This window comes from Cynara cardunculus (genome assembly GCF_001531365.2).
Source record: "Cynara cardunculus var. scolymus isolate 2C chromosome LG 2, CcrdV1, whole genome shotgun sequence".
Lineage (NCBI taxonomy): Eukaryota > Viridiplantae > Streptophyta > Magnoliopsida > Asterales > Asteraceae > Cynara > Cynara cardunculus.
The window spans coordinates 5,156,601-5,171,298 of NC_037529.1; the positions used below are offsets into that span (position 1 = coordinate 5,156,601).

The window sequence follows — 14,698 nt, forward strand, 5'->3', positions numbered from 1 at the left end:
CCAAAAGAACTTTTTAACATGAGACATTCCTCTGCAAGAAATGTCATAGAAAGATGTTTTGGCATTTTAAAGGCAAGATGGGGAATTTTAAAAGATAACTCGTACTATCACGCTGAACTGAAAAACAAGATCATAATGGCATGTTGTCTACTTCATAATCATATCAGGCGAGAAATGCCAAATGATCCGTTTGAGAATGATGGGTTAGACGAAACAACCGAAGATGATGGAGAACAAGAAGTGGATAATGTCAGTTCTGTTGGGACATCAACTGAGTGGACTGCATTTAGGAATAATTTGGCACAACATATGTTTGAGGCTTGGAATGCTACGCATTGACCTTTTATAATTTGTAACGCTAGAAGTTTATCTTTATGGTTTGTAATGAATTTGATACATATGTTGCATAGTATTATGATTAATAATGCTACAACTTGATTTTATGAYTTGCATGTTTATTTTACATGTTATTTGTTTATTATTTAATTTGTTTAACAATAGGTATGTCGGATCGAAGTCGTAATAGAAACTATCGAAATTGGACAACTATTGAAGATGCCAAGCTTGTGGAGGCCTTGGTTAACATGGTTAATACTGGGGGATTTAAAGCTGATAACGGCTTTAAATGTGGATATTTACAGTATCTAGAAAAGGTATTAAAAGAATCAATTCCTGATTCTGGTATATTGGGTAAACCGCATATTGAAWCAAGAATTAAAACAATGAAAAAGGATTGGCAAGTGGTCCATGACATGGTGAATGGGACAAATACGAGTGGGTTTGGTTATGATTGTTTGAAACAATGTGTAATTGCCGAARCACCAGTTTGGGAGTCTTACCTGAAGGTACCCATTATATAATTCATGCTATCTTTGTAGTTATTATTTGATATCTTTGCTATTTAACTTTTATGACATGAAATAGGTACATAAGGAGGCGGCAAAATGGAAAAACAAGATATTTCCACATTTTGAAGACCTGTCTACTGTTTTTGGAAAAGATAGAGCTCAAGGAAGTAGAGTCAGGGATGTTGTTGAGATGGAGGAGCAAGTGAATCTAGAAGAACAAGAACAACAATCAGAGGATACTGAAAGTAGCCATAATGTATATAATGCTACAGATATGCGAAGTGAAGAAGGTTCAAGTCGAGGTAGTAAGAAGAAGAAAACCCGAGTTGAGACTCTTGTTGACGGAATGCATAGTGCAGCTTTTTTACTTGGGGAAAAWTTTGAAAATGCATCGAAGAATATGGTAGATATGGAAATGGAGATACGAAACAAGACTTCCATGGTGAATTCTGAACTTTCAAAAATGCAATCACTTTCTAGAGTGGAGAGGTTCATAGCAGTAAAGAAGATAACAAGCGAGCCTGATAACGTGTTAATTTTTTGGAGTTTGGAAGAAACGGAGCGAGAGGAGTGGGTGAGGTTTGTGTTGGAAGGTTGATTTTGGTTATGATTTGACAACTTGAATTTGGGTTTTGGAAATAAGGTATGTAGTTAATAGTTTCAAATGTTATCGGATCTAGTATTTTGTAATGAACAATTTCAGATATTATTAATATAAGTGAACAATTTCAAATTTTATCTGATGTTAATAATGTAATTTGGTTTAATGGTAATTTTAATTTTTTTTTTTAAATGACAAAAAAAATCATAAAAGGTCATTTGTTGATATTTAATTCCGATTCCAAAGTTGAATTCCGTGAACCAAACAAAAAAATTCCAATTCCGTTAAGAATTTCATTCCAATTCCATGCAACCAAACGCAATCACATGACAAGGTCAAATTCCATCAGATTCCATTCCATTCCCTCAAAGTCAAATTCCTTTGATGAATTCCAATTCCATCGAATTCCATTCTACGAACCAAACGCCCCCTTAGATTCTTTACAAAATTATGGGATAATGGAGCTGAATTAGGTTATAGAAAACATGATTTTGCAAGCTATGTTTCAAATATTATTTTTTCAGTAAAATTGTCATGAAGATCAGATAATTAGTCAAAACGAGTACATTTTTTAGGATTATTTAAAAGAGGTTGAGTGGACGTATCAACGTTTTTTTGTTCTTATTTAATAGTTAGTTTGTGATGTAGTGGAAATCTCGTCTTCCTGCTCAAGCTCGTTCCTAATATTCTATAGGTCTTGGACGAGATGTAAAAAAGTGTCTTCGATATGTACGATCTTTTCCTAGTATATTGTTTTTATCATAAAAATATCATTGAATTAAAAAATTACTGATAATTTATATAGAACTGTTGACATCATTTTTATATACTCATAATGTACTCATTGACGCAAAATCAATCAATAATTATTTCTTAATTATTATTATCTATGATATCATTTTTATATAGCATCATCAATCCGTTACACGGTAAAAAATATCCTATTATATACTTCTAATATATAGATTGACATAGAGATGGATGTAGAAAATTTTCAAATGGTTGCACTATTTGTCTAAAGAAACAAGGGGGTGTTTGGGATTGCTTATAAAAACAACTTATTAATTTATTTCGGTGTGACACCAGTAATAAACACTTTTGAGTGTTTGTATAAACAGTTTATACCGGTGTCATACCAGTAATAAAGAATTTTTGAAGAAGTTAAACTATTCTAACTTATAATAAGTTGATAAAGACTTTTGTAAAAAAATAATATAAATTGTTTCAAATAAGTAATCCAAAACACCACCTAAATACAGAAATATTTTTCACAAAATCATCATTGGTTTGTTGGTTAGTTCATTGATTTTCATATGTAAGGTCTTGTGTTCAAGTTTTTATTGTATTTTTTTCAAAAACATAATAAATCTGAAATTAAAAACTAAGAACATAATAATAACAGGATTTGAACTCGGGTCTGGAGTGGAAAAAAAGTCTTGCAAGCTAACTCTACCGAAGGAAACTTCTGTCCTCATTATAGTTTCAAAATATATTCGATGACACATAACAAATTGATATAGTGACACTTTTCACGACCTTATAATTTTTCACGCTACGATGGAGAAACGAAGCGGTGGCCTATGCCACCACATGCACCACCTAGGTCCGTCCCTGGATTGACATCAAACCTCGGTCATAATATTGACTATTGAGAGTAGCACTTTTTATAAACTGTAACATCCCTAAAATAGGAGTAAATAGATATAGATGGAAACCATAAAAACCAGTAATACAAGGTTTAAACCAATGAAGAGTTCAAGCCGATTCAACAACAAGAAAATAAGGTCAATTATACGTCTTATGACGACAGGGGCAGACCCGATTTCCATCAATCTTGATTAAACACAAAAGTAATCCACAATTCTATTATGGAACATTGATCATCAAGCTCAATCACTCACGATCTGTAGTTCGAATCCCTCAATGAACTAAGATTTGCTCATTTGTTAGAACAAATCGTGACGGGTCACACGATTATCAAGGTGGTTTTTCAACCACCACAGTCTGTAGTTCAAGTCCCCTGGTGATTTAATACCCGTATCTAGCTATTTTAGAGAAACAAGTATCCCACCAAAATTTATAATCCGACTCTTATGCCAATGAATCCATTGCATTACAATCTAGTATATGTCACAACTTTAAAGTGACCAACTATAATCATACATATAGTTTTCATCATTTAAATGTCCTCATAAAATCTTTTAACACAATATTTACCAAATAGGAAAAACTTATCATAAACTCCCAATAACCATTTCTTACCCAAACTCAATACCATATACATCGTCTTTTCCAAAAGTTCACAAGTTCAAAAATAATCCTCGTGTACAAGTAATAATAATTCATCTTCCAAAATATAACCATTTTTCATGAAATGCTTCCAAATATGTAAATATTAAGAAGAAACGTAAATCATGATGTTCAAGTTCCAAAATAACATCTACCTGCTTAAAATACTTACTTGAATATTCATCGTTTTCTAGTAAAAATGGTTTAAAAAGACTCCCAAATCTTCCAAAATACCCAAAACTGATAAAATCCACAAATATATAAAATACATAAAAGATGAATTTTTTTTACAACTATAATGAAGCATTTTGACATGTATAAAGTTTCAAAAAATAAAATAAAAAAAAAGAATGAAATCACCAGTTAGGTCTTGAATAACCCAAAAACTGATGAGAAGGATGAGTAGATATTGATTATCCAACCAAAATCCTTGTTGATGTTGGTTGCTAATAAATGCTCCTTGAATGCACAAAAGATCGAAGCTAACATTTCCTAATCGGTTTAAATGAAGTGAGAGAAAGTAGAGTGGAGTAAACGAGGAGAAAATATAAGCAATCCCGATTTTAATGGCCTGCTGTCCTTTCCGCAAATTTTGGCTACGCCAAAAGTTGCCTGTGTATCTTGAGCTGAAACCCAACAGTGAGTTCTGCGGCTTTTGCTGCGGCCTAAGCCGTGCGACTACGCGGTTAGCTCACTGTTTCACCTCATAATCTTTTATTCTTCTTGACTATTCATGGGATCCTTCATACCATCACATCACTACATAAAATAAGCTTGATAAGAAAGCATTTAAGGTCCAAAATAAATTCATAACTTTAGAATAAAGTATTTAGAAATTTACAACCGTTACTAAACCAAAAGCTTATGTTGTTATAATTTTGAGGTTTTTTTTCTTGTTTTAGAGATAGAAAAGTATTTAAAAGTTCACTTGTGATGACTCCAGCCCATTCATAGTTACTTAGAAATTAGTAATCATTTAGTGGAAAAGGAAGTGATCGAGCGATGACAACCAGGAGGTGTTTTTAAGGTGTACTTTTGTTTATGTGAGTATGCAAATTTAGGGATCAAACTGAAAGAGAACCCCAAAAAATGAATTGAAGAATTCATTTAAACCATTAGATTGAGATAATCTAACGAATGTGATTAAAATGTAGTTATAACTATCTTTTCTTAATAATACTAATATTTCTCCTTAATTTTTAAAAACCGAAAACCAACAAAAAAAAAGGTTGGAGTGAAACAAATTACACTAAAAAAACGATCACTTCATAATTTTTATTTTGACATCCATTTTTATATGTTTTTTCATGGTTCACTGATGGTTTTTTCCCAAGGTTCTTTCTAGATATTTATTCAAATAATCAAATTCGGGTCATATCAATCAATTTTGAGATTTTGAATAAAGCGATGATGAATATCTATACCATATTGTAAGTTATTTGACAAAAACTCTTAAAAATCAAGTTTTTTGTACGAAGTACTGTTTATTAATGTATATTACTTACAATTTAATATTACAAGTAAATTATACAGAGATACAACTTATTAAAGCTTCATTTTTGAATTATTGTAACTAACTGTAGATAAATATAATCAAATACAAGATATATATCTCATTTTAAATATAAAAACTCTAAAAAATAATTAAAATAATCTTTGACTTCTAACAGAATATTTAATTATTGTATTTATAAAGAATTATATTATTAAACTAAAAATCAACTACTTCATTATTAAATGTAAATTAAATTATAATTTAAAATTGAATTAAACAAGTTATACAAAAAACGAGAATTTTTAAATAGTTAATTTGACACTAATATTAATATACTATTTTTCAAATTTTTATGATATCGTTAAATTTATATTTTATTAAAAAATAAAAACATTATCGTTTTCTCAAATGAAACTGAATTGATCAAATCTAATGACAATCGAGCATCCAATAAAATTGAATTGATCAAATCTAATGACCATCCAATTATCATTTAACTAATAATTATATATAATTACTAACATTGTACGATGTTGTGTTTTAGTTGACATTCATACACAGTGCTTTTTAATAACTTAAGAAAATATATGAATAATTGGTTAAAATGGTGATTACTTGATTGAAAATTAGATCAAAATATTGAATAAATCCAATCTGATCCAATTGATAGAACCAATCAGATTCAATCATCAATTGAATTGGACCAGATGTCCAATGTTAGTTGAACTGGATCATATGACAAATCAAACATCCAATGAATGATTGGTTTGGATCAAATCCACCTAAATCCATTAGATTTCAACCTGTAAACACCCTTTATAACTAACATATAGAGTTAAAAGACGGTGAGGCGAGGTGTAAAGTAAATCAACAATAAACCGTATTTAAAGACAAAAGAGGATTTAAAACAAAACTGGCCTCGTGTTAGATTCAGCGTAATGGACGAGAAGGCTAATATGTAAAGGATATCTAGGAGATTCTTTTAATTAATTAAAAATGATATTATATAAAATATTTGGTAAATGTAAATATTATATGTAATAAAAGATTTTGTAGATAGAATTAAATTAATTAAAAAAGAAAAGAAAAAGAAAGATTGACCGTTGAAAACGGTGCATATGATGATAACAATTGTATAGGTGCAATGCAATAAAGGATCATCTTGATTGATTCTGAAATGATATGGATCTAAATCTTTTTCTACACCTTTAATTTTTATTTTTAAATCAAAAAGAAAAAAAAAACAATATCCAAATTGCCATTAACGAATCTATTGTTATTTTCTTAATTTTTTTTTTATAAAATTGATTAATTATGTGCTATTTTAGATGGATTCATAGATACAGGTAGGTTTACGTGATACCAGTCTGTTTGTGTCAGACCTGTGAGACACAAAATGACACTAAAACTTCACAATAAAACATTGTAATGCTATTTATGTGGTCTTATACGACTCCAAATCTTTAGACAGTGATAACTTTTTCTTTTAAAATGTAATTGTGAAGTCTTGTTTTTTTAACCGACTAAATTTAAAGAACCTGGATTTACCGGTAGATGACGTGTAGCCTTTGATCCTATGAGGTGGGGGTTTGGTTCGTTAGAATTTGTTAAAAGTTGGTGTAATTAGAATGGCCCAAGCCCGTTGACTGAAATTTCATTAACGCGTTTAGTTTATTCTACGAGTTTTAGTAAAGAATTTGAATTCTCCATATGGTGGAATTTAAATCCTCTAAGTTCTAGCAAAGATTCCCAATTCCTTCATCCCATTCCATCCCACCATGTCACCACCGCCACAACCACCATCATCACCCGCCACCATCTTGCCACTACTACCACTACCACCTCCACCTAACCACTCGTATTATGTTCAATGAACCACACAAGCATATATTCCATTCCAATTTCTGTCAACCAAACATATGATTAAATATGCTTAAATTCATTTCAATTCAAATAGATTTCATCTGGTGAGCCAAACCCCACCTATGATTTTTGCATAGAAGTATATATATATATATATATATATATATATAATCCACAAGAATATGCGATTAAGAGTGTTGTGGTTCAAAACAGAACATTAAAAAAACTGGTTAACAACCAAATAATTTTTTAAACACAATGATAATATGACTATTACTAGCGTGATGCTTAATTAATTGACACAAACATGCTCTCACCATCATTCATATGAAACAATTATGATCAACCCCACATGGGTTGTATTGTATGTATAAAACCTATAAATCTTGATGTGTTTTGGTAAATTCCTACATACATGTCCCACAGGGAGCATGTTGGGTCTTGCTTAATCATACTTTCTTCCAACTATATCACTTTTTTTTTTTAACTTCTACTCTCTATAAAACTAGCTTAATATATTGCTTTTTAATCGTTAAACTTAACCTTAACATTTTATTATTATTGAAACAGCTGTGTTGAAATAGAGATTTTAGAGTTTCTTTCTTTTTCAATAACTATGTTAAAAGCATCATTTTCTTCCCTTTTTGTATTCTCCCAAAAGATTCAAGGGGTTTGCAGAAGGGAGCTTGACTGCAAGACCTACCCGTCGAGCAGGGACGAAAGTCGGCCTTGGTAATTTGGCAGTGGCGCTTGGCGAGTGGAAGAGCCGAAACATGTCACTGAAAGACTCTACTGAGACAAGTTTATGTTAAAATAGATAAAAAAAATAGAACACGTAGAAATCTCCAAATTCGAAAAGGAACTCTCGAATTTAATATTTAGAAAAAAAGATATATTATTTTAATTGTTTCCACCAATTAAGTTGAATATTAGTTTTTTTTAAAAGTGTATTGAGTTGTAATAATATAATTAATATTAAAATTGCTAAAATAGAGCAATTGTTAGAATTGAGTTGTTTTCTTTACCTCTTAATAGTTCCATTAAGAGACACTATCTGAATTGTTAAGAGATAAATCTTGTTTGTCTCTTAATGGTTCTAAAACCATCTGAATGATTTTGTATCATGTGCATCCTTTAACCATTCAGTGCTCTAATTTCATTTTAAACAATTACCAAACAATTATATTTCATTTTGCACTATATCATGAGAGCCTCTTAATCATTTTACACCAAACCATTTAGCAACTGCCAAACAACCCCTAAGATACTTTCACTTCCATCTTTCATAAAGACACTAGTGTTTCCTCCTACGCTATGCAACTAAAGCTCTAATCAACCCATAAAACTTGGTTGTTTTAGGAATAATAGTCTTGATAATTACAAAAATATGATAACTAATTATTATGTTGCTATCAAAATAAAGCAATAAAACGAATACTATAATGAAATGAATTGAGTATGGATGTAACATTTATCGCAAAAACTCAAATAGTTACGGTTCACTTTTAATTGTAAAAGGAATTTATGTTTTAATGATGTATAATCGAGTTTATACAATGTGGATTATACTCCATCTCCCACATCATGCTCGTAGGTCGGGGCATTTCATGTGTCTCGAGTGCAGGGTGTATGGGGACGGACCTAAAGATTTTTTTATACAGTAGCACCTTCTTAAATAATACAGTTGCATCTTTTACGAACCTAATTTTTTTTATCTTACGACAAAGGGACAATACGGTGACACGTGCCACCATAACCACTTAACTGGGTATGTCCGTATGCATAGTCATATTGGTTATGAAAGCCACGTTACACGGTGACCTAATAGAAGAAACAAAGGAACAAGTTCGACAAGTTTTGAGAGGAGCGGTGGGTAGTACAAGCCTAAATAATCTTTTTAGAGTGTGTTTGGTATCCAAATTTACAGAATAAAACCGAACATGACAGAATAGCTCTTCAACGTTTGGTAAGACATGATTGGTAAGATGACCAATTTATCTCTAATGAGTTGTTTATATGTTTTATATATTTTGATTAATTTATGTAATTTATTAAATTATAATAAAATAAATATTTTTTTATATAAGATATATCATTAATTTTTTTTTCATCAAAACGATTAAAATGACAATAAATATGAAGTTTATTAGTTTCTAGATTTTACTTTATACATTTTTAATATTTATTATTATTATTATTATTATTATTATTATTATTATTATTATTATTATTATTATTATTATTATTATTATTATTATTATTATTATTATATAATAAATTACATAAATTAACAAAAAAATATAGAAAACTTATAAAAGTAATATTTTGAGTACAACGAAATGAAAGTTTAAAGATGATACATAAAATTTAAAAGAATGGATAAAATGTAAAGAGAGAGACATATTTGACGTGTTAAAAAAGAATTACATTTTTTAAGGTATATTTATAAAATATAAGGGGGCTGTTTACCAAGCGCTTACCCGGGTAAACGCTTACCAAATAATATTATCTCACCGGATGAATATGGTAAGGACCAAGAATCTTACCCGATAAGAACGAGACAAGGACCAAAAGTCTTACCCGATAAGTGAGGGCGACGACTCTTACCAGAGTAAGCGCTTACCAGGTAGATTGTTGCATACGATGTCATTTTGGTGGACTAAAATCTTACCCGCTAAGTAAATAATAGTGTTAAATTTTACCGGTAAGCACTTACCGGGTAAGTGCTTGGTAAACGCTCCTAAGTTTGTTTTAACTTGTTCCATGGGGTGGGGATGGAACACGTCTGTTCCACTTCATTCCTATCTGTTTCACATAAATGTCATGTCAAACATGGAATTACTTATGATAATAGTTACGTCATGTTCTATTCAATATACCAAACACACCCTTAATAATAATAGTTAGGGTATACATATCTATCATGCCATTGCCTTCTGATCCTCATGGGACAATGCATATATGGAAAACACTCTGTTGGGATAGAAGACAATTGCATGATAGACATATTTGATAGATATTTGTGGATAATTGAAGATGCGTCACGGTCAACTTTTATTCATAACGTCAAGAGAGATCAATTGAGATAAGATAACTTTGAAATTTAACATACGTTTACTAATTTAGGAAACGGAATTTCAAATTGATGCGACAAATTTCCGAAAAGGGTATGTTGGTCTGTTCTTCCGACCATTATGTCGTTGTGATATGATACTTGAACATATGAGTACATTTTCTTTGATCAAATGAATTATGCCATCATTTTTGTAAATCGAGTGGACATTAGGACAAAATTATACAACTATAAAAGTCAAACTTAACTTATTCGCAAATAGTTCAAATTTAAGATGAAGTTGAAAATGGTATAAGGTTACTCAATATTCATAATTCCCATATCTTTGAAAAGATTCTCTTGGTTGATCTTCAACAGGAAAAACTACATGTTTAAGCTGACTAAGGGGTTGTTTACTAAACGCTTATTCGGATAAGCAATTACATTATCTTATCGAGTCAATATGGCAAGGACCAAAAATCTTACCACGTAAGAGCGAAGGCGATGACTGAGAGTCTTACCCGATAAGTGATGACGACGACTCTTATCACGGTTAGCACTTACGGGGTAAATTGTTGTATACAATACCGTTTTGGTGGACTAAAAACTTATCCGGGTAAGTAATTGATAGTCTTGAATTTTGCGGGTAAACACTTACCTGGATAAGCGTTGGTAAATAGTTTATGATCAACTAAATGAATTTTTTTCTAATAAACTCAAAAAGTAAATTAAGTTATAGCGGTCATATATGCGCTTAAAATCAACTGATATCATAGGAGGAAGGAAGTGATCCCTTATACGATCAGATCTTATAAACCTGTATTATTTTTCAAAACATACAGATCCGTTTACGTTGATTTAAACTAATTATTAACCTTTTTGACCACAATTTTTATTCTTATAACAAATAAATCATCATTTTTTCCCTAAACCATAATATTTTTTTATAAATAAAAAAGGGTATTTATCTTTAGACTTTGTTGGAGTGATGTTTAAGTTTTGATGAGTAAGTGATGAGGATGAATTCCAACCTTTTTACATGTTGAAGCTGACATGAGAAAGCTGCTCACTTCCCTTCTCATTCAAGTAACATATCTTGTAATTTACAATTTTATCCTTTTTCTTTTAATTTTAAAAACCAACTTTATTAATTTATGTAATATATCAAAATCAAAAAGCCAGATATTTGTTAGGTCATATAAACCAGATCCTTTGCATGACCATATGCACTATAATCAGATCAAAGTTGTATATACGGGATTTTATTTTTTAAGAACTTTTTAATCTGTAAAATCCGGTTTAAACCACAAAAAATAATCTAAATTAAACCCATATACAAATATATAAGTTATGGTCCCCTTTTATCAAATCAATCTTATTTGTTTGAAACTACCACCGCTGCCAACAGTGATAGTTCAGGATTTTAAAAAATGTAGGCCCAATTTTTTCTGATATCATACGTACTACACGAGGTTGGATGACAACCATATGGGATACAATATATCATGAAATTGAGGCTTATCGTCCATCTAAGCAAACTCTACTTTATGGCTTAAAATGTAATACAAGCAACAATCCATAATGCATTGGATTCTTGATGGTGAAAATTGACATCATTCAGTGTTATATTTCTCTATCAAACTTGTGAATGTTGTTTGATACTAAACAATCGTATTAAAAGTCATGTTATTTACACGTTTTACCAGATCATATCATACTTAAATCTGTTAAAAAAACATAAATTTGATATATATATATATAGAGAGAGAGAATTTACAAAGGATAATTGAGATAACATTCAAGGGTTTATTAAAATGGTCCAAAATATAAAAAAAAATCTTAAGAAATAATTGGACAAAAATTGTGTGCAATCAAGCTCATCATGTTCTCTTGGAGTCATGATTCCAACTAAATGATATCCAAAAACAAAGGGTATTTGATGGGGTCTCAAGTGTCACATGGGTTGGTGTTTCTTAAAAGTAGATCTAGATCACCCAATCAAGGTAGGGGTGGACTTTGTGAAACCATTTGCAAATATAGCTACAATGACCCCTCAACCATACCCATCTTCTTATAATAACCTTCGACTATTATAAAATGATTGTACTGTCATTAAGCTTTACGATCAACGATTCTCTTGTTCCTTCTCTTTTCTTAGTAAACCGGTCAGTGTCCTTTTTACTCAAGTTCGAAGGTCTACGATTTGGTTTTCTGCGATCACGATCAACTCTTTGGAATAAAAATATTATACGACATCCGTCATCATGGCAATTTGTTAACAATTATGCAAATCCATCGCAAATGGAATCTTCTTATTTGAAGTACCACTAACGTTATATTGGTTATACCTATCTGAACACCACTTTCTTGCCTATGCATGGTTAAAGTCAAAGCAAATTGAACTTTAAACTATCTACCGTTGACATAGTTTGGGTAGGTCAACAAATACAATTTTGATTGTCAAAAGGTTAGAAGTTAGAAGTAATCCCGATGGTTTGGTTTGATTTGGTTTGCAAGACTAGTGAGGTATCCATGGACCAAACACTACCAGTATAATTCTTTAATGCTTATGGGAATTATTTTGAATCCATCTTCAATTGTTGGTAGATTGTCTTTTACGTAAGATTTCAAGTCATACTGATTGATTAGGAGTAGCTGTCTATATCCTATTAATTCAGAATCAAGAAAATTAACATGCATATATTCATCATTTAGGTTATATTATTCTTATACAAAGATCAAACCATCACATGCGCATATCATTAGGGTAAAACAAATCATACACAAGACTCTATGAGCTAGTAGACTCGTCCTGTCAAAATAAAATATTTTGATATCAGATGTAATATTGACTATTGTAAGTCAAACTACAGCTAGAAACATGTACTTAACACATGTAACGACTAATGACACCAATTTGTCATATACCCAATATATTTATGTTGAAAAGATCAATACATGACAAGCACTAAGTTTGACTATATTACACCATATATATGAAAACAATACATATCATACCCACAAAAATATACAACATTTTTTTCTATTAAATCACATACGTAACATAAATTAATCCATATGGGTTATGATATACTAAAAAAGATCTAGTGAAAAATCTCATCAATCTTAAGTTCGACTCCAATTATTGCAAAAACATTACAAACTATAACCTCGAAAACGTACTGATAAAAAAAACATGAATTAATAATTGGATTTTGAAAAGGAGGGTTGGAACATGTTGGCTTGATTTGCGCAAACCAAGGGTGGATGCGTCATTCCGGTCTTATGTTTATTGTTCCACACCTTTCTCTCCTGAATTCACTCCCAACATATTCTCTCCATAACATTCAGCTTTAATTGTACGTATGTGTGTATATATATATATATATATACATAGATAGATATACAGACACTATATGTATATGTTTGACCATATTGTCCCCCACACCAGTGGGTCTGGTGGACCCATCAACTGTGTTATAATGTTGACCCGAACCGCAACTCCCAATAAAGTACATGGGTGAATTTGGAAGTTAGCTTTACAAAGTATATATTAAAGCTTTAAGCACCAAGTTGGTCCAAACCAATACCAATGCCTACATAAGTTAGGCACACACAACTGGTCGTTTCCACCTACATAAATATACGTGTCTCATTTATTTATTTATATTTATTTTTTAAATATTCATTATTACTTATACTAGATTAAGTGATTGTTCGGTTCGTTTTCTGTTAAGACTTGTATGAATATAGTTGTTTGTATATTAACAGATAAGTTGTTGTTCGGTTGTTGTGCTGAATAAACAGTCTGAATGTCAGAAATGACCATTTTACTCCTAACCTATATTAAACACTGTTAAAACATTTGTTTGATTAAAATGTTGAATATTTGACTTTGGATGGTTAAAATGTATCGATTCAAAGTTTTTTTTAATAAATAAAAACAATTTACCAAGTCCTATTAAACCCAAATTAGAACAATTTTATTCTCAAAAATATCAAGCCCTAATACTTTTTCAAATCTAAAATCTTTAAATTAAAGTCGAGTATCAAATATTTAATTGTTGGTGGGATTTTAGATGTTATGAGGATGAGATTGTTTGTTAAAAGAAGGGTATTTAAGTAAAAAGTTTGGGTGAATGTAGACAAATGTCATTCTCAAGATGTCCAAATAAGCTCTTGATTTCCAGATTAAGTCATAACCGAACAGTCATTTATAGCTGAGCGAATAAGCTATATGGGCTATACATCCCAATAAGCCACAACCGAACAACCCCTAACTCATATGAGAAGATTAAGTAATTTTGGTTATTTTTAATTATAGTAATTAAATGAAGAAATTGTAATGAACATTAATATATTCTAATTTTATTTCTAATTTGATCATTGTAGTTATGAAATTATTTAATTTCAAAAAATATGATTAAAGACTAATTAATTTCATCCATTGTTATATATATATATATATATATATATATATATATATATATTAGGGGCCTAATCAAATGAGAACTAATTAGTTTGTGGTAACTGTGAGAACCAATATTAAC

The 14,698-nt window shown here is 30.5% G+C and overlaps 1 protein-coding gene across 1 annotated transcript; it reads left to right on the plus strand.

The window, feature by feature from the left end:
- Positions 1 to 503: 503 nt before the first annotated feature.
- Positions 504 to 1,446, plus strand: LOC112504753 (uncharacterized protein At2g29880-like). The gene is made up of 2 exons (XM_025108702.1): positions 504 to 845; positions 925 to 1,446. Exons 1-2 carry the CDS (start codon positions 504 to 506, stop codon positions 1,444 to 1,446), a joined length of 864 nt encoding a protein of 287 aa, XP_024964470.1.
- The last annotated feature ends 13,252 nt before the right edge of the window (positions 1,447 to 14,698 follow it).